General features: G+C 36.8%; 1 protein-coding gene across 7 annotated transcripts in view; it reads left to right on the forward strand.

Annotated features, from left to right (window-relative positions):
* Nucleotides 1-24,978, forward strand: part of PTPRM (protein tyrosine phosphatase receptor type M) — a 432,075-nt gene that overhangs the window by 361,575 nt on the left and 45,522 nt on the right. For all 7 annotated transcript variants that reach the window (XM_015855338.3, XM_015855340.3, XM_015855342.3 and 4 more), the window contains 3 exons: nucleotides 10,773-10,860; nucleotides 15,937-16,013; nucleotides 19,124-19,160. In XM_015855338.3, the coding sequence (XP_015710824.2) occupies nucleotides 10,773-10,860; nucleotides 15,937-16,013; nucleotides 19,124-19,160 (202 nt within the window). The remainder of the gene's footprint in view (nucleotides 1-10,772; nucleotides 10,861-15,936; nucleotides 16,014-19,123; nucleotides 19,161-24,978) is intronic.

Here is a 24,978-nt window from a genome sequence, read left to right on the forward strand (position 1 = left end):
TTTATTGAGGAATTGTTTTGATACTCAGCAAGATTAGAAACTGAACAAAAGACTGGCTAGGGGACATGTTTGCAAGGGTCCTGCACATCAGGAAAAATTCCATAAAAGAATGTCATCAGTGTGATCTAAGTTCAGAACTGTAATTATTCCTGTTCTGCTTTTAGAGTTGTGAATGTAAACAGTAATTTGAACTGTTTTTGTGTGTGTGTGTGACTAACGTTTTATTTGTTCCTTGAGTTTCTAACTGGTTTTTGTTCTGCATTATTGCATGGACTTCATAATTTTTCCTTCTGTATCCCTACTCCATAAAGAACTCGTGATTTTACCACAGTGTTTGTTTGAAGCAAGACTGTCCTGTAAAACAAGGGCAGTTTCCCCCTCTTCTTTTTTCATATGTTCTCAGTGAATATTACACTTGGTTTGTTACTTTTCTAAAACTGCACTGTTAGTGTAGAGAGAGACATGCTTGTTGCCTAGCTGTCCTGTAAGTAACTGGTGGCTCTCAAATTGCCAACTCCAATATTATTGCTGGCTACTGATGTTTTTGTGTTAGTTGGTCCAATACTTATTTTGCTGACAGTGCATATTGAAAGAATGAAAGAATGTGTGTGTGAGTGATAAATAAAAAGGAAGAAGATAAATTTGCACGGGGACATTGGGAGATATCCATTGTACTGCACTAAGACAACACAGGTTCAGATAACTTCTAAATGCTCTTCCAAAATTTCTTTCTCGGATATCAGAAATATACCAGCTGATTACATACAAATAGAATTGGATGATGCAAGTGACTTGTGGGTAAAGGCTGTAGTTAAACTGTTGTTTCTATATGGTGTGCTTGTACTGATCCAATTGCAAAATACTGGCACCACATACATGGCATTAGAGTAATGATGTAAAATTGGTTCTCAAGTGTCAGGCTTCAGGGACAGCAACTCTTTCCTTTCCTTTATTGTTAACCCGGAGGACTTTCACATCACTATATCTGTTAGGCAAGTCTAGGTCATTTCAGTAGCTTGCGATCTCAGTAGATCTTGTTCTCTAGAACAAGGAAAATACTGGTCTAAAAGTCAGACCTAGGGGAAGGAAGCAAAAAGTGTATTTGCAAACAAGCAAAGCAGACTCCAAGGCACCAGACTTTCCTGTAAAGATCAAAAAAATGTAATGAGCCAGCACAATAAAGTGCTGTCCTTTTTTTATTATTATTATTTTATTTGTTTGAAAGGGCACTGCAAACTTATTATCTATTTTAGCCTAGTAATCTTATTTCCCTTGAAATAAGGAAAGGGGAAAGTGCTATCTTATCCACTGGGAAAAAGAACAGCATGCAAAAGTTTGCGTTCTGTCTGTGCACTCGAGTGTATCTGGACTTTTATCTTGTAGCTTTTCAGTATGTCATTGTCACTCTTTAAGAAAACTAAAACCTTATTACGCAAGCTTTGTTTCTTTCTTGTCTTGTGTCAAAGCTGTATGAACTACAGTGGCCAAAATACACTCTTGAAAAACCTCAGGGCTCACTTAGTGAACAGATTCTGAGGGATGCTTGAACTCTTTCGAGAGGTTAGATCAGCTGCGTGTGCATTACAACTTGGATGAAGATAGGAGAAGTTCTGCTTACTTTTCAAATTCAACATTTACATGCTTCTGTTTTTTTTCTCCATGTGCTGCTTTCTGTTACTTCAAGGAATTTTATTACATTTAAGGCTTTTCCGATTATGTGGTTCTAAATCAGAAACAGCATATCTTTGCAGAAGATTTTAAGATATTGTCAGTTTTTTTCTGCTTGGGTTGCTTGGTAATTTAAAGAGTCAGTGAATTCTTAGCTTGGTTTAGACTGTCTCAATTATAGTGATTCAGATAGAAATGGAAAAAAAAAATGTACTGGTTTTTCTATGAAGGCATCAGAAGTCAACTTTTTTATTATTTTTCTGTGCCCACCAGTTCAGTGTTGATCACCTTTCATTAGAAATAATCTTCAGCAAATGGATGACAGAAGTGCGTAGGTATTAGATAGTACCTGCTCAAATAACATAGTTACTCTCTAGAGTAACTATAGCGTAAGGAGTAGTGGCCCAGCCTACAGCATTGGTCCAGTCCTTTTGCCATGGAAATGACTATTCCCACGTTCTTCACAGAGTTTCTTGGAATCCCTAAGCCTCATTTTACACATCATGTAGAGTATTGTAGGCAATGAGTAGAGTATTCCTTATCAATCACTACATAGAACAGAAAGTTGTGGTTACTACAGGAATCTTACTATGTACTCTAAATGCATACTCTTCTCTTTTGACAGCTGAAAATATTTTCAATTTTTTTCTCTTCACCCTTCTTTTCCTTCTCTTTTTCTTCATCCTTTTTTTCTTTTCTTCATCTTTTTCTTTCTTTTTTGTTATGCTTTAAACCAATTGCAAACAAAAATGCAGAAGTTCTTCCCTACTTTTTCCACAGTTTTATGTTCTGCTTTAATAACATTTTGTATCTCTTTGAAACTGTTCCCTGGAGCAGTCTTTTATTATTAGTGAAGTAAATCAAATATCATAGTGCTAATTTTTTTGGAGGAAAAATGGACCAAAGTCAGAATATTTAAATCTTCAATTGATGTTTTGAATTAAATTCTGAAACACTCAGAAAGATCCAAAACAATACTCTCAAAGCTCTACAGCACCTAAAAAATACACGTTCTAGAATCCATATGCTTGTTCACATTTCTATGTGTAATAGAGAGTACTAATAGAATGCTGTACTTCTGAGTTCTGGGTTGTGTTGTGCAAATGATGCTTTGTATTAAAGGTGCTTGAAGAATAGTTTGGAAATGTAAACCAAGAAGAGATACAAAAAATCAAAAGCATACTTTTTGAAATTCTGATAGAGTAGCAGTGCACCGGAATACAGACATCCTTATCTAAATGCTTGTAACTCTAAACAGAGGGAAAGGAAATGCAACTAAACTGTCAATTTGGCAGCAGCTCACCAAAGTGCTGGGTAATAGCTACTCCTCTATTATTAGAGATAAGATGTCTTCTAACAGAGGAAAAAGTAAGATGAGTTTTTGAAGATGAGAGCTTAAGAGGTGTATTAGTAATAGTAGTAGTAGTTAGTAGTAGTAGTAGTAGCAGTTTCATTAATTGCCTTGAATTGAGTCATATCATTGAGTCAATTGAGTCATTGGTTGCCTGCATTAGCTCAGAGTTGGTGTGCCAGCCTTCATCCAGTATATCTTAAGATATATTCCTTTTGGACATCATTCAAGCTTTATCATAGTGATCAGGATGAATACTTTCCTTCTTTCCCAGTCATTTAAGGTTCCCTTTCCAAACATGGTATTAAAAAGTTAGTTTAGCATTTCTCAAAATCATAATCTACACATTCACTGCACTATGTAACCTTGAGTCCTGGTATTTTCTGTATAAATATTTGTATCTTGGTAAGTAGAAATTCTCAGTAAGATATAAAACAACTCTGCACCATCTTTTACTCATGTAGTGTGCAACTGACACATGTAATTACATCCTTTGGAACAACATAGGGAGGAGGGAAGGAGATAGAGATAGTGAATAATGAAGAGGATAATTTTGTTCACAAAAGGATGGATAGAGACTTTGTAGTGATCAGTGTCTCTCTGTATTTCCCCAGAAGAGGTTTCCTATCAAAGCACAGAAGTAGTTGGTATTCAGTGGAGCCTATGTAGGTTCACATTATTGTTTTACAGATGTTACAGTCATGAATGTTGCTCAAGTTCATTGTCTTCTTGAAAACATACAAAGTAAGATAGTTGTGAACAAAACTTTAAATTGCATAGTGTTAAAATAAGTGGAGAGGAATAAAGAAATATACTTGTGAAAATAGCATGTGGTGTACGTGAAAAGTATTTGTTAAATCCTTCAAAACCAGGAAATCTATGTTGATGAGATTAAATAAGCACTGCTTGAGACCAACATTTTTACACACAAGTTAAAAATAATATACCTTGCACATTGGTTAATGTGCAAACGTGCATATTTTACCCAGAGGGTCCTTCCTATAAAAAAGGATCATAAAATCTCATCAACATACTATATTTTCTGCTGAAGATAAATCAGGAAGATTAATGAGGTTAAGTTATTGCTATCTTGTATGCCAGGGAATAAGTTTCAAATTAGAATTTTAATTGTGCATTCTATTGCCATCTTCTTACTAATTCACATTACACTGTATTTCTGAAGTCTTTCCTTACTGGGAAGTCTTGAAGTGTTTTAAATGAATGAAAGTAATGGAGTTTTTTAAACTTAAGTAGATAGAATGGAAGTGGCTCTGAAAGCCTATCAAATCTAGGTTGTCTATCAAATTTTCAGACCACTCCACAGCATCTTTAAATATTTATATTATTTCTGTTTAATCATACAAGTGAACTTCAGGTGTAGCAGTGTTAGATACCAAGAGAAGAAATTGCATCAATAGATCTTGTAAATAGCTTAATTTTAAAATTACAAGGAATATAATTCCCTTTTGTTATAAAAGTACTCCATGGCACTTGCTTTTCCAGCAAAGTAGACCAAATGACAGTGTGGTGACAGAATGGACTCAGGTACAAAAGCTCTTCAATCAAAGATATATACAATCGTACAGATTACATCTTGCCTCTGAAAATGGGCTCACCAATACATCTATTACCATGTTTTGTCTTACCACATTCTTTTGGTAGTCCTTTTTATTAAAACCTGAGTTGATAAGTCATGATGCAGTTGGGGAAGGAGGTAACAGTTCCCCTTCCATTTCCTCAGCATTTAATGTAAGCAATGACTGTGGAGTTTAGTGCTTCAGAAGATCTGGAAGACTTTGCCTTCTTACTCTTTCTCTCATGTGTTCTGTAGACTAACCCAAACTGACCTGAGAAGAAAAAGGCTGTTTCCCAGCTTAGGTAAAACTTTATGCCAACATTACAAATCCATTAATTCATGGATATTTCTGTTTTCACGTCAGTTTAAGGTGTCCGAAACACAGAAAGGAGCTGCAGTCAGAATAATACTAGAGACTTGCTGTAGTTAGGACAAGAATTGTTCTAATTTGCGTCTGCTTTGGAACTGATTTGCACCTTAAATCTCATGCTCAGAAAGCATTATGTAAACTGAGCCTAAGTTTACCAGGAAATTTCTAATGGAGCAAATATAGGAGATAGCATTAGTAATTCTTGTTGCAGTATTCTTTATTTTTGCTTCCATGTTCAGACCTAGGTTACAGTAATATACTGATAAGTGCTTTAGAAATGCTGAAGGCAGTTTACATTGATTAGATAGATTTTCACAGTGGCACTTGCTAAAGGCTGTTTTCAAGGACAGGCATAGTAAAATGTTTTTTAAAATTGTGTTACTTGAAAACTGGACATAATTCCCAGTGATTGAAGCTGACAGGAGAGGAAAAGATGATGGCAAATATATTCTCTGGTGGCATGCTGTCATCCACAGATGTTTTCAGTGACCAAAGTAATGTCTGAAGTATGAAGTGCTGATTGCAGAGGTTGGGTTGCCATCAGCGAAATCATCTACCAACACTTGGGGTGATCTGTTACTTACAGGTGATGCATTTTCAATGATAAAGTCTTTTCTCAAAATGACCAGAAGATTAAAAAAAAACTGTTTCACAGCATAGACCATGTCTGCAGATTTCTTTAGTGTAACAGCCCAATGATTCTTCCTTCTCAATTCCTTAATAATTCAATTCCTAAGTTATAAGCAAAATGATTGTGATGATTTCACTTTTTTGTTTTAAATTTCATTTGATGTTTGTAAGTAACAAGAATATCCTCAAGTAAGTGCCTGGTATTTTGAAGATTCTGAATAATGAAAAACCAATGAATTGACAGATTTGCAGACCTTATAAATCTTACAGTATTCACTAAATGAGCCTGGAGATCCTTGTCCTACAAGTATTTACGGAACTACTTAAAATATAAGGTGCATTTATTAGGATTTGTAAATGCAAAGAAGAGTCTGACATAACACAAGGATCTTAACTCAGAGTTTAATGGTTCCATTTTTTCCATCCATACTCTCTACATATAAACTGTGCAGAGCAGCTGTAAAATGTGATATATATTTATGTAAAACGAGTGGTGTATCTTCACTATCCAGTTCAGGGCATTTCAGGCATCTGATTTAGATGCAGTTCTAAGTACTTATGGTTGAAGCGTAAGTTTCTTAAGTAACTAATTCTTTTTAGATGAGGACTAAATTACTAGATTAAAAACTAAAAAACTAGATTAGGGTATCCATTAGTTCTGGCCTAAATTAGAATGTGTAACTCTGCACATAGCTTGAAAAAATAAAAATAAAAATAAAAAAATCCAGAGACATTTAAAATTAAATAGGTCAAATTATTCATATTGTTAAAATATATCTCAATCTGATTGTTTAGAAATAGCGGTGGAAAAATGTCTGTTGCAGTGGAGAAACTTAGAGCCACTCAGGAAAATCAAACATCAAATTTGATGTCATAAAAAAATCACAGTTTTCAAACAGACCTACAAATGAGGCTTATGATTGTTACACCGTGAAATATGTATTTCTTTGTACCTGTGGGTAATGAGTTTGTTTATTAAGTAGGCAGAGCAGGAGTTACAGTGTCCTTAATTTCTCATTTCTTTGCTTGTCATTTTCTAAATGACATTGTAGGAGACTTCACTGTTGTCACCTAGCAACTATGAAGTATTTTTTTGGAAGAAAGAAATAAATGTACTTTTATATATGTCCCTTCAAATATTTTCTGTTCTTATGAATTTTAAATGAGAAAAGGGAATAATTTTTTAAAAATCAGTATTTGCAGTGATTATCTCCTTCTCTTTTTTGAGATATTGCAGTTATTTTCTAGTCAGAGGGTCACAGTGAATTAGCCCTTGGCAAATATTTAATTTTTAATGGAAACCGCTGCAGCATTGAGTTAAGGCAAGTAAAAGCTTCACATTTATCCTACAACAATCCTGCTGCTTCATCTATTGACCAGTTCTCGTGTAGCATGTTCTGCAGTTCTGTATGTTTCCATTGTTTTCAGAAAGTGTTCTTTCCTGATTATTGAAATGCTTTCTAATAACAGAATGACAATAGATGTTGAATACTGAAATTCCTGCCGCAACAACAGCTGTTTTGAAGACTGTTTTGTTTTTCACATAATTTGTGGGGGCTAAATAGCTAAAGTTTTGTGCAAATTGAGTTAAAGAAATATGCATTTAAAATGATTTGAGAAATGTCCTACACTCATTTTTTGTTCTCCGTTGCCCTTGGTGGAATGAAGCTGCTTGGAAACGTATTTCTTCCTAATAGTCCGCATTTTTAAGAAACTTTAAGGGATGAAATAGGATGAATAGCCACAAAGATAATGTGTGGGCTGCTGTGCAGCAGCATCCCCAGAGAGTGATATGTCAGAAATGACATTAAAAAAAATTCTACTATGAAAAATGTATTTCTCACAAGTAGGGAAAGATCTTGACAGATCATCTGTTATGAGGTGTCTGCTCTGTTCTTTACTTGTGGGACAAATGGGATTTCTCCGTATAATTCATTGTGGATTATCGTTCTGTTGCAGTTTGTGTAACGGTAGCACATGGGGAATTTAGGAAATGACACTCCAGCTGTCTTTTACAATAACTGTTTCTTTTTTATGCTTTCACACCGTAATATCTTTTTCCTTCAAATTATCCTTTCTGTACACCTCTCACTGAAATGTGTGTGCATCCCAAAAAGAGTTCAAAAAAAAAAATGGGTCTCTGCATAGGCTGTTCTTCCTGTATGACAGATTTTATTTCAGTCACAAACTTGTTGATTAGAAAGAAAGAATGATCTACATCTACAGCTCTTTTTCTGTGATACATGCTTGATAAGGAAAATGAAGTCAGTATATGGGAGCAGGAAATGTTAATATCTCCTAGTTTTCATTTTTTAATATAGATGTGTTCTGACAAACAGTTTTATCTACCTTGAATATATATTGTTAGGATATATTTTATTTGTAGAACTCGTTAAGCTTATCATTGTTTTCAGAAGTTCCAAACAGGTGGGAGAAATTGAATCTATGTATTAGCAGATGAGAAGCAGATGAGCTGCCCAGACAAGTGCATTGCATGTTGTCTATCTTTCCTGAATTCAGCACCATAAAAATTTTTCCCAGTGGTCTCCACAGATTTAATTGATTGGTTTAAAATAATTTTGTAAAAGTTCTTTACTACGGGATGGGAGAAGGAGGGAGACCCTGGGTGCGTATTTGGATCCTCTATGATTCAAGGTGTAGATTTGGAAGCTGTATCAGCAGGACTCTCTCTGTAATAGCACATTTTATGGTTAGTGGATTAAACTCATAACCACTTGCTACATAACGTCATCTCTGAAATAGTCTCTAGTACAGGGACTGCAAGGAAACTATAATCCTCTGTATTTTCTCTACCTGAAAGGCAAAATACTGATGAAGATACCCAGCCAAGTTTTAGATAGAACAAACAGTTTGGTTTTTTGTTCTGCCTTTTGGGGAATTTATGATGAACATTTCCATTTCTCCTTGTGTTTAAATGGTTATCTCTTGGTGCTGTCTGGTAATAGAATCATAGAATGGCTTGGGTTGGAAGGGGCCCTGGGGATCATTGTGTTCCAACCCCTGCCCACCAGCAAGGCCACCAACCTCCAGAGAGTGAATTTTGCAAGAAATTGTGGCATTGATCACTGTTTTTGCTCAGAGAGAGCAATTCCTTATTCAGCGTGCCCTGATCTATTGGAAAAAAATATTTCTATCCAGCCTGAGCTGAGATTACTGTGGATCTGAAGGGTTTGCCCAAGATGCCACTGGCCAATAAATGATCAGCTCATCATTGACAATTTTTTTGACAAATAGAAACAAAATTATAAATCATCTTAAGATTTAAACATTCAAATTCCCTGTCTTAGTAGGTGGTAGAAACTGCATTTTTAGAGCTGTACCCAAAGGCAATATCCCATCAGTAAGAAAAATATCTCTAATAGTAATGAAGTTTAACCATTTCAATTTGCAAACTTCGATTATTTTTTTTTTCTAAAGAAATGCAGAAAATTATAGAGCAAACAAACTGAGACCATTTGATACAGCCTTTGTTTTTCTCATGTTTTTACAATCAATATGTGTACAGAAGTTAGAATTGTACATATGTTTGGTTAAGTAACATTATGGCAGTGGAAATATAACTAATAATAAATGAAAGTACACACCAATGTTGAAAGTTTGCAGTGAAACTCCACAAAAGAGAAATCTCTAGAGAGAGAGATCCTTCCCCAGTGGCAGACAACCCTGTAATGGGATCTAGGAATGGTGCAGTCAGGCTCCACCTCTTCCAGCAGCGCAGCTGAATTGCCTTCATCTGTGCTCCTGTGGCTGACTCAGTGCTTGCCTCAGGTGGTCAATCAGAGTTTCAGGCTGTGATCAACAGTTTCCCATACGTGATATACTATAAAACTTCTTAGAAGTAATTCATGTATTTTCAGGAGTTTTCAAATTGTAAGTTGGGAATCATCAATTTAGTGAAAATAGTAAAAGAAAATTTGTTTTAGATACCAAATGTCCCCATGTTTCATTGACTTCAGAAAGCGATCAAGAGTTTATTTTTACTTTTATGCTCTTTGATAATGGAATCGTTGGGGTTTGAACAATAATGCATTTCAGGTATGAAGACAAAGGACAGTGTCTTCTGTTTCATGGACGTTATCTATTTTAAACCAGTCAGAAAATGTTGAGGTCCTGTGAGAGGCACAAGATTCTTGATGTTTTCCCTTAGCCATTTCTGACTTAATGACACCAAAATAAGTAAATTATGTGCTTTCATTTTCATCTTGAATCAAAGATTAAATCGTACTGATCATTCCAGTGAAAAGATCAAAACATGAGTTAAGGCTGGCTATTGTCCTGATAGGATTCCACTGGTTCACTTGGCAATTAAATATTTTTACTCCACAATGAATATTTCAGTATGAAATGATAGAATGTGTCTACATTAAATGAGTTAGAGACAGTGTGAAAAGCTAGAAATTATGCAAATACGTGTGCCATAAACTTACTTTCTGCCTGTGTGCTATGTTGTTTGCTTCATTAATGCAAATATGTATTTTTAGAACCTTAAATTTTCTCATTTTTATTGAATTTATTAACTGCAGCACAAAGGTTGGATGAATCTTAGATAGATTATATCATTCACAAAATCATATTTCTGTTCTCTGGCAAAAAATCACCTTGATGGTCTAAGCTGTGTTTTAGAGAAGACAAATACATGCTAGATTAATTCACCTTTTTTAATGCCTATTTATGTTTTTATGCTTTAATTGTCCGCCAATAAATAAAATTTGTGTATATGCCAAAAATAAAATCTGTTTGCATAGTGTATAATTCTGCACCCAAATACCACAACTCCATCACTGATGATGGAGCTCAATCTGCTTCATTTATATGAATGAGGAAGACTATGCAGAGAATTTGGATAGTTCATGTTGAAGGCTTTCCATGTTGCAAGCATGCAACTTTTGAAAGAATCACAAGCACTTTACATGCAAATAATTCTTCCTACTGTTACGCAAATTATTTTGTGTCAAAAATTTGTTATGACATTTGGAGTTATACATAAATACCATTTAAATAGGAGATCTATATTTTTGTTCAACAAAAGAATCAACTAAATGGCACTTTAACCAATAATACCCATGAGCCCTGTTTGCATTTCTCCTTGTTTTGTCTATAAGGTAACTTGCTGCTTGCATTTCTCAATGTCGCTTTCCTTCCTTTTCCTTTTTTAGAGTTTCTTTGAAGGACAGTCTGCACCGTGGGATTCAGCTAAGAAAGATGAGAACAGAATGAAAAATAGATACGGGAATATCATTGCATGTAAGTGTTGACAACATAATTGTGCATTGTGTTAATCTTCACAACTGGATAAGAGTGGCCACCAGCCTCTTGCTTGCATCAGGCCTATATTGCTTTTCTCTGATTAAGAACATAAAGTGAAGGAAGAAGTTCTATTTTTTTTTGAGAAAACTGTCAGACTTATTGTATATTCTCCACTATCCTACTGTATATCTTCCATTCTGTGATCAGCATTTGGTTAATGTGAACTGACATCTTTTAACCAGTGCTCAGCTCTGACTGCTCCCAGACTGCTCCTGGCAACTTAGTGGAAGAACAGTCATGGTCTCCTGGGTTAATCTCTTGACATTGAGATCTGGATGTTGATGGAGTGGACAGTACTGCTGCTTAAGTATTCCTTGATAACTGAGATAGATATTATAAGTTACCCTGTCAACAGACTCCAGGGAAAAAGACAGAATACATTTGTTTTACTGAAAACTGCTAAGCTTGATGAAGATTAGATATACTGTTAATCCAAAAACCTTACTGGATGGTCATTGGTTTTGATGAGTGACCCCTAAATCTGGCATTATGAGGTTGCAAAACACTGTGGCAAGAGATGCTGTAAATGAACACCAAGTCAGAAAAGAACATGCAGTTTACTGAAAAAGGAAATGAAGATTTCTAGGGAAATGTGAATATCATGATGAGCTGAAGCATATGTAAAAGGTGTTAACTAAACTGGTTTTATTTGCTTCTCTGCAGGCAATCTTTAATGCGTAGCAAACTTGTTATCATGAGAGACACAGCAATACATTAGATGGCTATCACCACTTAAGTGTAACTACTGAAGGTGTAAAAAAATTACCAAAGCTTTACATTTACTATTCTCTTGTGACCTTCTGCTTCCAGTCCAAGCCTTTAACAATAGGTCTTTTAGTCACTGTTTAGTTGTCCCCTCTTTAATGTCACTTTATACATTACCATTCATTTTGACTCCCTTTGGCTGAAGTAAACAGGAGACTTACAGTACTGTATGTCTGAGCAGAGGAAGTGATGAGTAGCAAAGGGAAAACAAGTAAAAGATACACAAATCAATGGCAATTACTGTAGGCTCTCTGAGAGGGCTAATGTTACTCTGATCATTTGATTTCAGCTTACTTTTCAAGTCATCAGTGTTTGTCTCAGAGAAAGAGTTAGCTGGAATTGTTATCAATAACATTACCTATTTATGTTGCTATGAAAACATAGATAATGCAAATTAAAATTCACTAGAGTAAAGGGCAATATCTTAAGAGGAGATGAAACTGCCCACAGTTTGTCATTAGTTAAAGAGACGCGTGGAAATGGAGTAGCTAACTGCTTAATTACGCTGTATGGTTTTCTGCTAATAAATGATTGCTTGGCTTCAAGCCTGAGAGTACAGTTTTAGCGGTCCACTTTTGAAAATTCATCCCACAGAGCTGTTTAAAGTATCGACTTTAGCTTTTAAAACATTTTACTAAATTGCCTATTTATACTGTGTTTAAAGAAGTAAAAATACTATAGATGGCTTAGATGCCATCAATTATATGATTACAGTGAGATGTATATTTTTTTCTGTAAATAGTTTAATGTAATTTTTTTCCATCCATTTATCCTCTTTGTTTAAATTTTCCCCAAGATACTATTGTTACATTATTACTTGTAGTCGTTATTGTTCTCTGAGGGAACTAAAACAAAAGCACCAAGCTGCCAGCAATGTATGAGCTTGTCAAAATGGCAACGTGCTTTACATTACCCAAGTGATGTGCATTTAATTGGCTGCAAGCATACTCTACCCTCTGTATGGAAGTATCTACAGCTTGTGAGCCTCTGTATAAGAAGCTGAATCATGACCACAGTCCCATCACCTGCAGAAAACGTGTTTCTTCTATATTGAACACAAAAGATTTTGTGCTTTCTCTTTGACAACTAAAAACAGCATGAATCTGTTAACAGAATCTTTTTAACTCAAGAAATATTCGTTGTCTGCTTTAATAGTGTAGAATTATGCACAGAATTTGTTAAAATCTGTTGCTTTTCCTCAGGAGAGATCTTGAGGTAATTTCAAGATGAGAGGAGTTACGTACTCATTTTTACCTTACCCAGGATTTACTCAATGAAAAGAGAATATTGATCAGAGCTTTTAAAAGCAACTAAAGGTTTTAACTGAGACATTTCTGAAAGGCTTTATGTGTAAAGAATTAGCAAGGCATGTCCCAGAAAAGTGTCATTGGCTAGGTGTGCTAATCGTCTGGCTACTCAAGGGGATTGTTAGAGATCACAGTCTGCAGAGTGGCATATACATGTTGTTGGTAACGTGATGGGAGCAAGAATGAAATGTTTATAATCATTATTTGCTACCACTTTCTACAAAGACAAATGGATTCTAACGTAATTCATTTTGAAAGATCAAGTGATCGGCGCAAAGTTGAATTTGATAGAGGGGTAACAAAATAGCAAGCTGATAAAGAGAATATTCAAAAACTAGAAAATTGTAAGAGCAAGCTGAAGTATATAGGAACAAAATACTTTACAAATCTAGACAGACAACCTAGAGGATATAGGTGGAATGCACATGTTGTAAGGATATGTGTCTTCTGTGTCTCTGAGGTTTATATTTGGTGTAAGCACAGGTATATTGGCAGAAAAACTTTTTTGTTGACTCAAGAATATTTTCTGGTTAAGAAGTCTTGCCACACAGCATGGAGTTGAGTGAAGTTCTCAAAATAAAAAGATAAAAGGGCAAAAAGGTTATATGAAGATACAGTTATGAAGTAATTTATTTCGATTTGTGAAATCTGAAGCATAAGTAATTGCAAGGAGAGAATAGAGTAAAATGAAATAATACAACAGAAAAAGTAAAGATTCTGACATGGTATATATCAGTCCAAAAGAAATAACAGGAGGTCATATTTTTAAACTGTTACTTAATGGAAAATTTAAGCTTGGTGAGTACAATATGTAGCTCAGCAACATGCAAGTTGTCAAAGACAGGATTTAGTTGCCTAAATATAGGCATTCATTGCCATTTCAGGTGACCTCAGACATCTGTGCAGGACCAAAAACAATTGTATTATTCCATACTAGCAACTGAAGGCTGGGCTACGTATAGCTGCATGAGTGCTTGTGTTTGAACAATTGAATCCAATGACCCTAAGTACTTCATGAAATATATAAATAGACAGTTTTATTAGCCTGAGCTTAACTGGTAAGAATGCTTTTAAGGAAATGATGCGTGAAATCATGAAAATATGGATGAAGACATACCATGAGTCCAAGCAAGCTTGAATTCTAGGGTCTGTTGACTTCAGTAGAAGCTGGATTAGGTCCTAAAATGATAAAAGCAGCAACCACGTCCAGAGATAGAAAGTTTCTAATGTAGTATCTTAAGTAAGATGGACTTTCAGAATTACGAGCCTTTGAGCTAAAGCTCTGTTCTGAGAAAACTGATAAATTGCTTAATTAAGCAGAGAATAGCACAGCACTTGTGTAGCTTGATAAGGTCAGACAATGATAGGTTATGTAATGGAACATTGCATCTCTATAAATTTTTAGTCTTGGAAAAGCGAATAAGAAGGCTGAAAAGAGTGACCTGATTAATTTAATTGAGTATTCCTATATCCTTGGAAAAATTCATTATTAAAGACTGTTGGGTGATGAAATCACAACAGACTAGCAGAATATTAGCTGTGCACTACCTAGAGCTGCAATGCTGTGAAAAATGCATCTCTAGCAATGCCCTTACTGTCTTCCAAGGGAATCCCAGGAAGACTAGACTTGGAGGTATGTAGTCACTGAGACTTGGAGCATAAAAGGTTGAAATCACAAATTTTCCTCTTTCTTTCCTACTCATCCATTTGAAAACCTTTTTACTTGTCACTGTAAAACAATGTTATTTTAAGAATCACTTGCCCTCTCTTTCCTCCTCCACACTGTGGGCAATCACACTACTTCTGAAGAAGTGGTTTATAAGCTACTTCATGTTCTTTCAAAGGTTTTATAAGCTACTTCATGTTCTTTCAGTAGTTTTTGTTATTTGATACAATTTTTTTGTAAGTTGAAAAATATTAGCTATTAAAATCATGGGTAGCAGATTTCTCTTGTGCTCTAGTGCTTATTTATATTTACAAGAAAATAATGACATTCAGTAATGCTTGTAGTTAGTTGTAAGTGACCTTCAAAAACAGCAATATATAGGTGTGTAATCAACACAAGTAGCTAGTAAATAAAGCAGATGTAAAGTGACTATTGACTATTGTCTCCATCCATGAGTTGAGTGACATCATACCCTTAAATGTCTTGGAAGTACTGTTTTTCAACAACTTGTACAGACTTTGGATCAGCAATAGTGTTTAGTCACTTCTGAACCAAGAGAAGCATATTCCAGATACTTGAAGAAGAAGAAGCCCTGACATCTTTCTGAGATTCCTCTATGGAGGCATGTAGCCTCTAGCACTTCTTAATAACTGTGGTGGAGTCATAAAGAAAATGAGGCAGCTGACAAGAAAGAAATTCATACCCTGGAGTTTTGGGTTGGAATTTGGAAATAAGAGTTGGAAATGTTTGCTAATGGGTAGAATTCCTGGATAGATACAGATGGCAACCATGGAGCAAACCTCAGTGGCAAAGTCATTATCTGACTGCTTGAGTTTTGTTATTACTTTATTTTGCATTCTCTCTTATGGAAACATAATGAGTTTTTGTTTGAAACTGTGAGTTGACAGTATGTCTTATGTAAAAATTTATATTTATTTTAACTATTGGCATAAGCATTTCCAAATAACTAAACCATAGAAAACCTTGTGTTAATTATTGAGCTGACAAAAGGTTTGACGTTGTTATCAAGGCAAAGGAAAATAATTGCAAAGGATTGCACATTAGAAATATTTAAGGTGTTTAAGATTGAAAATGAGAGAGAAAAACTGAAAATTAAGATTAAATGTGTATACAGTCTATCAGTGGACAAAGAAAACCAACCATGAATTTGCCAAGAATGAGATATTATTTTTGCTTCAACATAGTATTTGGTGTCGTATTTGTTTCTGAATGTCCTTAATTGCCTTATTTTTCTCTCCACTGTTTGTGTTTCAGATGATCATTCTCGAGTGAGATTGCAGCCCATTGAAGGAGAAACAAACTCCGATTACATCAATGGAAATTATATTGATGTGCGTATACTGATATAGTCAACAAATATAACATTGTGGTTTAAGAGGCAGCTTTTACTATTCTCACATTTTTCATTGTTTAGCAGCTAATATCAGCTGCTAAACATTGTTGGAAGGTACTGTCTTTGGAAGATAGGTGTACACTAAAGGCAAAAAGTAGTTGTGGTGGTTTTGTCAATAGGCAAATCAAAAGAGTTAGTTCCTCAGACTGTCAATAGGCTGAAACTTTGCCAGCAATGCTGTGTGGCTACTTTGCCTGCTAGTGCTTATCTGGGCTAACAAAATGTTATTTTCACTTTCTGTCAACAGCTTGGCATCATTCCACATTTAAAAGAAAGCTGTTTGCATATTAATGTGACAAAACTCTGTAATGCCTAATGCAGGGATTTGCAATCTCTTGTCATCTCTGCACTTTTAAGTTGCCTTCAAAGTATATTCTGCAGCTGTTAACTAGTACTTCCAATGCAAGCAAGACATTTCATTAAATATGTAGGCTGTTTAATTATTGAAGGTGGCTTCTTTGTTCATTCTGCATCATGTTAACTTAATGTTTTACATTAGAATAAATTCTTTAAGAGACAAGGTGGTTTCGGTTGAAAGAATGAACTCGGAACTAGAATTGAAAATCATTACAAAGTCAATACTGTCTAAAGTCATAAATCTATGGATAGAAAAGATAATTATTTCATTATTTGCATGGAGCGCTAGAGGTTTGGCTAAGTAAAACAAGTGTCACTTTATAAGAAACAGCGTTGGCTAAAGATCTCTGTTTACATCTGAGAAAATGGTGTCACAGTTTGCAGTTCAAATTTAGCAACCAGTGTGAAACAGAAATGTAAGAGATGTTTTTCTCAGAATATGGAAGAGCTAGAACTGTACAAGAAAAGTAGGTTTCTTCCGCTTAAACAGTCTGAAGTCTGAAGTTGTAACAGTCTGAGGATAACTCCTATTGATAGTTTGTTAGTACGTTCAGTAGCTATTAAGTGAAGCTTGGACTTCTGCTTGGTCCCTTGCTACTTGAAAGAGTAGCACATTCAGCAAGAGCTAAAGGTGCATGTGGAAATTCACTTAGAACAACTCACTAAACTCTGAGGGGAGTAAACTCTGAAAGGAATCTCTCTGAAGGGAGTCATAGAAAGAAAGTGAAAGTTCACATTTAGGAGCTAGATTTGAATGCACTGTCAAACTTTTTCCACCATTCGGGATTGTTCTTGTTTTAAGCTAGTGGTGTGTTCTTAAGTTTGAAATGCTAATAGATGTAAGGAATTTGCACCATAAAGTTCTATTGGAAATTGAATTGGAAGCAGAATAGCAACCTTTTATTGCTTTTATGTAAGTACAAGAGAGATGGAGAGAATCAAAGAATCATGGAATGGTTTGGGTTGGAAGGAACCTTTAAGATCACTTCATTCCAAACCCTGCTTATAAGCAGGGACACCTCCCTCTAGACCAGTTTGCTCAGCGCCCCATCCAGACTGACCTTCAATGCTTCCAGGGAGGGGGCATCCACAGCCTCACTGGGCAACCTGTTCCACTCACTGGGCAACCTGTTCCAGTGTCTCATCACCCTCACAGTAAAGAATTTCTTCCTGATATCTCATCTAAATCTACCTTCTTCCAGTTTAAAGTCATTTTCCCTCATCCTGTTACTACGTACCCTAACATCCTAAATGAAATAATGAGAACGAAAACAGTATTTCCCTCATTCTCAGCAGGTGGCTTCATTGCAAAGATTGGAGTCTTGCAGCCATATTCCAAAGACAACCATAAAACATAGCATTTTTTGTTTATTATCTTGCTAGTCAGGTTTCTTTTGGAAGTGTTTGTTTTCTACTACAGAAGCAGCTGCTGTTTTTCATTTGCATGGGGTTATTGTTGCTGTGTTGTCAGAACAAACATCTCAATGAGAGAATTTCACAAACATTATGAAGTTTGCTTGGATAAAAGAAAAGGAGGCAGTATTTATTCAGTATTTTTTCCCATGCTTAATTTTTTCACTGGGAAATTGAAGCATTTAATGCCAGCCACGAGGGATACTAGGTAGCACACCACAGTAAAAAACAAGCCCTACTTGATAGGTGCCTGAGCAGTTCTGAGATCAAAGAATTCCAAATTTTGGTTCAATGACATATAACCAATTACGTAATTCACATTGCATTTTCTGTAATATTCAAAGTATTTTCAATTGTTCTGCATCCTTTCCAGCCTTCCATCACTACAGTCCCTCTTGCACTTTTACAAAGGAATTGCAGTGACACACAAGCCTCAGCTTTAATTTCTTCTTTTGGAAGGCTGACAGTGGAATCTCACCATTATTGAAAGATTAAAACTGGCATAACTGAGTTTATCAACATACTTGCTCGTGATCTAAACCTTAGGTGACACTCATGTAACATCAGAAATTCAAACACAATAAAAATGGTATTGTTCCCTATTGGTAACCTATTCAGTGATGCAAGAATCCATAGTGTATTAGTCTTTCTTGCACAGCCAGCTTAAGTTGCCCTTGTTATCAGAGAAACATTGAATTCCTTTATGTTTTCTTTGTTTGTTTTTATTTAGAGGTGAAGTGTATTCATACTAAAGCATTTAGTCAAAGAATTTAGCCTCCTTTTTCATGTTCAGAAATATATCATAAATAAATCACAGAGGACAGAGTGAACGTTCCCCTACCCTTCCTGGGGCTGAATGCAAATTGAGCATTCCGTAGCTGTTAAAAAAAGGCATAGGCTTTGCACTAAATAGCAATAGCTTGAAGGTATATCTCAGCCTCCATGAGCATCTCACACCATTAGCTGCAAGTGCTAGAGAAGATTTCATGCTGTTCATTTTCAGCAGATCCAACAAGGGACTTTGAGAGCATATTACTTCTGTCCCCTAATGTACAAGGCTGCAACTTTAGTATCTTGCAGAAAACACATTAGCTTCTTGTTCTTCCTCTCTTCTTCCTCTCCCTTGCTCTTCCCCTACTGGAAAGAACATTTGCATCTAGCACATTACCTTTATTGTTACGACTTTTACTGAAAATTACTCTAAATGAAGTTTTACTTAAAGCAACATAGGCAAGCTACACACTGGTTGTAATTTTTTTTTTTCCTGTTTTCTTTTAGGGTTATCACAGGCCGAATCACTACATTGCTACACAAGGTAAGCATTAATCCTCCCTAATTTTGGTTATGTCAAGCTAAGAAGTCAATATTCAGGACAGAGTAGGTTCCATCACTTAAGTAAAAGCAAGCAAACTGAATTGTTATCATCCAGTTTTCACATATATCAAGTAAGCAATACTTTAGCTTCATGGTCAAATAGGATTTGGGGTAGAAAAGCAACATAAAACCTTTCAGCAGAAGTTACTCATGTTTAGCATATTGCTATTCCTGATAAAGGAAGTAAGTCATTGTAGAAACCCTCAATAAACTTAGCAGATGGACAACAGTGACAGGAAACCTGTCAATACTAGAACTATATTTTCTAGTGTTGGTCAGTGATATCTAGGCTCCAGGTTTTAAAATAAAATGCTTCAATTAGCAGGTTTTACTAGAGTACCCAGGGACACATTACTCTGGCAGGGTGATTCTTCAAAGGGATCTAGAGAGAAATTTACAGGATGTCTTAAAAATCTGCCTGTGAATAAAAGCCTCCTTCTTTGTCAACAAAAAAGGGAGTTTTCAATTTCTACCCCTCTTCAAATACATATTTTGCCCGTTCTGATGTAATTCTTACATGTTTTTAAGCCAAGTTCAGAGCTGGATCATGTGAGAAAGTCTTCTACTTTATCATATTATCAAACTCTATACCAGTCTCTTGCCTGTGCTTGGATACCACTGCTCTGAAGGAATCTCCTCTGCAGTAGGTTTTATGTAACAAACCATCCTGTATTTTCCAGTGGACCTGAAGAAGCTGAGCTGCATTCGCATACGTTACTTCAAAATGTGCCCAGCTTTATAAGAGTACTAGCTGGGAATAATAAACTTAATCTTTTTGGATTTAGAGGTGGTATACTCTTTTAATGATGTTTTACCAGGGCACGGAGTTGGCTATGTTGAATAAAAGCTCTTATTGTGCATGTCTTTGGCTCCTAAGTAACCCAGTCCCTGCAGCCTTCAGTCCCCACTTTTATCGGTGGGAAGCTATTTAACTCTGCCATTCTGTACTTCAGCTCTGAACGGTCTCAGATAACTGTTGGGAAGGATGTAAAACCACCTCACTGCTATCTTACAGTTTTAGACCAGAATTAAAATTTGAGGTCTTAGAACTTAAGCCATTTAAATGTGCTGCTTCTTCCAGGTCTATTATCCAGTCACCTCATCGTTCATTCCACAGTCTTTTTTTGGAAAAAAAAGAAAGAATACTAGGACAAAAACAGAGCATGTGATTAATTCACTCTGGGCCTTTACAGCTTCTTCTTCTGAGCAGAAATGGATCAATCCATTTAACCTTTACCTGATGGTATTGTTTTTTCACTAGAATCCTGAAATGAAAGTATATGTATTTTTACATTTTATGTAAAGTTTTTTTTCATCAGGATGTTCCGCAGATCTTTCTGACAGCTTTCTGGTAGACCAGACCTATCTGAAGCAACTTCTAATGGTTTCAGCGCAGCCAGTTTTATCACTCGTCACAATACTTGGATAGCAAATAGAAGCTTGAGGCCTTTGTGCATTAGCTTTTAAAGCTAAGCATTGGATGTAATATTGTACTGAAAGTCTATATACTAGGTCCACTAGCAACCCTCAACAGATTCTTAGCCACACTTATTTTCTGGGTTAGTGTCAAGGAGAAGTACCTAGTCAAGGTGAATAAGAATAGTACAAACAAATTTTCTTCCAAGATGTGAAGGAAATGTAACTGTTTCAGCTGTCATTCTTTCATGCAGGTGCCATCAGTTTTTTTCTGTGTAGATGGCAGTTAAGAACATGTCAGGTTGCCTTACCGCTCCCACAGTACAATGAGTGAGAAACTGACTGACTGTCTTGAGATCATAAAATCTGTTTTCAAATGAGCATATGATTTAGATCAAATTCAAAAATAATGTCAGTGAGTTTTCTGAGGGATTGTCTCTTCAACATGTTATTTTTTAAGGCCAGCTAGGAAGCAGATTTGTAGCTCCGTTTCGGGGGGAAATGAAGAACACTGATATAAAGAGGTTTGTGTTCTCTGGATGGCTTTGATGAAGAATCATGAGAAAGTTTTTTTCCTTTTCTCTGTCTGAGCTTTCCAACCTGCACAATAGCATTAAAAATACTCATCTGCTTTGTAGAGCTTTGTGCAGTGTCGTGATAGATGCATCTGTGTCAGGACTACTTACTGTTATTCTCCAGTGTTCCTGCTTCCTGACAAAGCCTTTGCACAACAGTCTCTGCCTTTTGCAAAGGTGATAAGGTAACTGGGAATAATCTCTAAAACTCCTTTAAAGCTCTATATTAACTATGAAAGGAGAGACATTTGTTTCACGTTCCCAGTAGAGGATGCCTCTTTATGTCTTCTGTCAGGAGCCGTAGCTTGCAGATATAGCCAAAGATGTTCGTGCTGTTTCAGAACACATTTTCATGTAGATATGTATAAACACATCAATTAAGCTGCATGTTTAATTCCCTTGATGTCTACTTTACATCAATCTTAAAATAACTTCTCCCATTCTCCCTTTTCTCCTCCACCACATCTTTCACAGGTGCACATTCCTATTGTACTTTGAACGAAAATATCATTACATGAGTCAGTTTGAAATCTCTGAGGAGTTAGAATGATTGATATTTAATTTTCCTATGTTCTTCTTAAGCTGCATTCAACATATCAAGTGTTAATGAGCAAATATAATTGTTTGAAGTAAAAAAGTGGCAAATGTAATCAGTTTGTAATAGACTACCAATCTGCTTTTAACAGAGCTGAGAGTTGCATAATCACCTGTTTATTAAAGTGTTACTGCCTTCCATACTAACCAGAGTTTGACACAGACTCATCTTCCACCTTGGCATTCATAGCATACTGCTTCTAATTTTAATAAGGGAGATAAACGTAATTTAAAATGCTTAACTAATAATCTAAAAAAGGATTTGCTTGTGCTGTAAGAGTAATACATCCAAAATGCACTATTCAAATTGGAAAATTAGCATAATTTTTCTTCTGCATGGTAAATATTATGTGACTGATAAACTGAAATTACAGCTAGTAAAGACTTTTGGTGATCTTTTGTAATTGGTATCAACAGATGGATTCCACACCTGAGACACTGAGATTACAGGGAATCCTTTGTCACAAGACAGAATATTGGGTTATGCGGAACCAACAAGCTGGGGCAATTTAAAATTCTCTCCTTTGTTTTATATATCCCTTGTTTCTGTGGATATAATTCTTAAGAATTCTTTTATAGCAGACTGTTGAGCTCTTTTATGATCTGTTCAATTTACTACTAGCAAGTTGTTTCATTTCTCTGGAAGTTAGGTGATCAATGAATTTTAACCAGGTCCTTTAGTGAGTGCAGTAGGTTTCATATTTGTACAGTACTTCACACAGACTGCTGAATTTTCTTGTTTTCAGATGAATGTTATTGATCTTGTATGTCTCACCCTGATTACCAAGCAGGAAAAATGAATCTTTTCAGTATTTACATGTTATCTTTCCTTTGAAGTTCACCTAGTCAGTTGAGCAGTTGAGCTATGACTTCTAGCAAGTCTCTACCAGTGGTTTTGCAATGCTTCCTCTACCATTGCACCAGAAACCCTTAATGAGTGACAAATGAATATTAATATCATGCTACAACACCATTCATTGCCATTTCTACCAGGGCTGGTTTTCAAGAAGATCAATCGTGTGAAGAAGCAGTTACCCACATGCAAGCTGCACTTCTTTATATGTGAAGTACATTCATCTCAGCATCTCTGATTTTTCAGTGAAGTACTTGGTTCTGGAGCAGACACATTCCACTCCAAAACAGGGAATTGCTTCAGCTGCTTGAGGGGTGGACCTACAAGTGAGCAGCTGTCAGGAGCCATTGTCCTCCACATGGCAGTGGCGTTCTGATTTGGGGTTGGAGCCAGGAACCTGTGTGTAGGGAGCACAGTAAACAGAAGGGCATAGCATGGCATTTCACTTGGGGCAGATGAGCAGGGAGGGCAAGAAAGAAGGGCCCTTCCATTTGGGAGACCAACTTATCTACAGGCTGCCTCCCAGTGAATCAAGCCAAGGTCTCCACTAGGTAGAGAGCTCTGGCAATTAAGAATGTAGTGACTCAGATGGAGTGCCCATCTATAAATGTGGTGGTTCAAGTCCCTGGCTGCAGCAAGTGCCTGAGACTGTTGCTGCTGGTGTAGGGCAGAAAGAATTCCACCTGCATGAGGCGTGAGCAGATGGGTGATGTGCTGAATACAGTGGCAGAGCTTAAGGAGAAGGTGGAGAGATTAAGGAGTATCAGAGAGTGCTGCTAGAGATAGATTGGTGGAGTAACTGCTTGCTGAACTTGTGAGGAAGACATCAGGGTGATACCCTCCAGATGGTGGTGGACCCCCTCCTCTGCAATCATCGAGCAGATGGAGGCAATTTAAGGGAAGAGAAGTGGAAACAGGTCCCATCTTGGCATCATAAGCAACATCCATCCCAACATACCTTGGTTCCCCAGGAGCCCTTGCATAATAGGTTTGAGGTTCTGGAACTTGAGGGAGAGCTGAGTGAGCGCATAGTGGGAGGTCCACCTGTGAGGTTGTCTAGGGTGAGGTGATTGACTCAGCACCTTGAGACTGCTTCCACCAAGGACAGAAGGGTGATTGTTGTAGGCAACTCCCTTCTGTGAGGAATGGAGGACTTTATATGCCAGCCTAACTCTACCTGCAAGGAGGTATGCTGCATCCCTGGGGCCTGGGATATTTCTAGGAAGCTTTCAAGTCTGATTCACCACTATGATTATTATCCTTTATTGATAGTTCAGGCTGGCAGTGTTGAAGTCACTGAGATGAGCCTGAGGATTATCAAAAAGGGCTTCAGAGAACTGGGGTAGTTAGTGGATGGAGCAAGTGTTATTTTCCTATGTCCCTTCAGTGGCAGGGATGGATACTGAGAGGAGCAGGAAATCCCATCTCATAAACATGAGGCTGAGAGGCTGGTGCAGTTGCAAGAATTCTGGTGTTTTTTTTTTGACCCTGGGCACTTTACTTGGTGCCTGGCCTGATGTCTGCAGTGGAGTCTCACCTGATTCAAATGAGGATACAGATCCTTGTAGTTTGTCTGATGCCAATGAAGAAGTTGTTTTGTGGAATGAAAACAGGACAAAGTTCAACAAAGTCAAGTACCAGGTCCTGAACTTTGGCTACAACAGCACCAGGCAGCACTACAGGCTTGGGGCAGAGTGGCTGGAAGACTGTGTAGGGGAAACAGACCTGTAGGTGTTGGTTGATGCTTAGCTGACCGTGAGCCAGTAAGGTGCCCAGGTAGCCAAGAAGGCCAATGGCATCCTGGCTTGCATCAGAAATGGAGTTGCAAATGGGAGCAAGGAAGTAACTGTACCTCTGTACTCAGCACTGATGAGGCCACACCTCCAGTACTGTGTCCAGTTTGGGGCCTTTCACTACAAGAAAGCACTGAGGTTCTGGAGCATGTTTAGAGGAAGGCAACAAAGCTGGTGAGGGGTCTGGAGCACAAGTCTTGTGAGTGGGAGATGAAGAAACTGAGATTATTTAGTCTGGAGGAGGCTCAGGAGTGACCTTAATGCTTTCTACAACTTCCTGGAGGTTGTGGTAAGGTAGGAGGCAGCCTCTTCTCACATGTAACTAGCAGTAGGACTAGAGGGAATGGTTTCAAGTTGCACCAGGGGAGATTCAGGTTGGATGTTAGGAAATACTGCTTCTCCAAAAGAGTGGTCAGTTGCAGGAATGGGCTGCCCAGAGAGGTGGTGGGGTCACCATCCCTGGAGGTGTTCAAGAAGTGTATAGATATTGTGCTGAGGGACATGGTTTAGTGGGAGATACTGGTGTTA

The sequence above is a fragment of the Coturnix japonica genome, chromosome 2 (genome assembly GCF_054131305.1).
Source record: "Coturnix japonica strain WE chromosome 2, WE-NBRP24, whole genome shotgun sequence".
Lineage (NCBI taxonomy): Eukaryota > Metazoa > Chordata > Aves > Galliformes > Phasianidae > Coturnix > Coturnix japonica.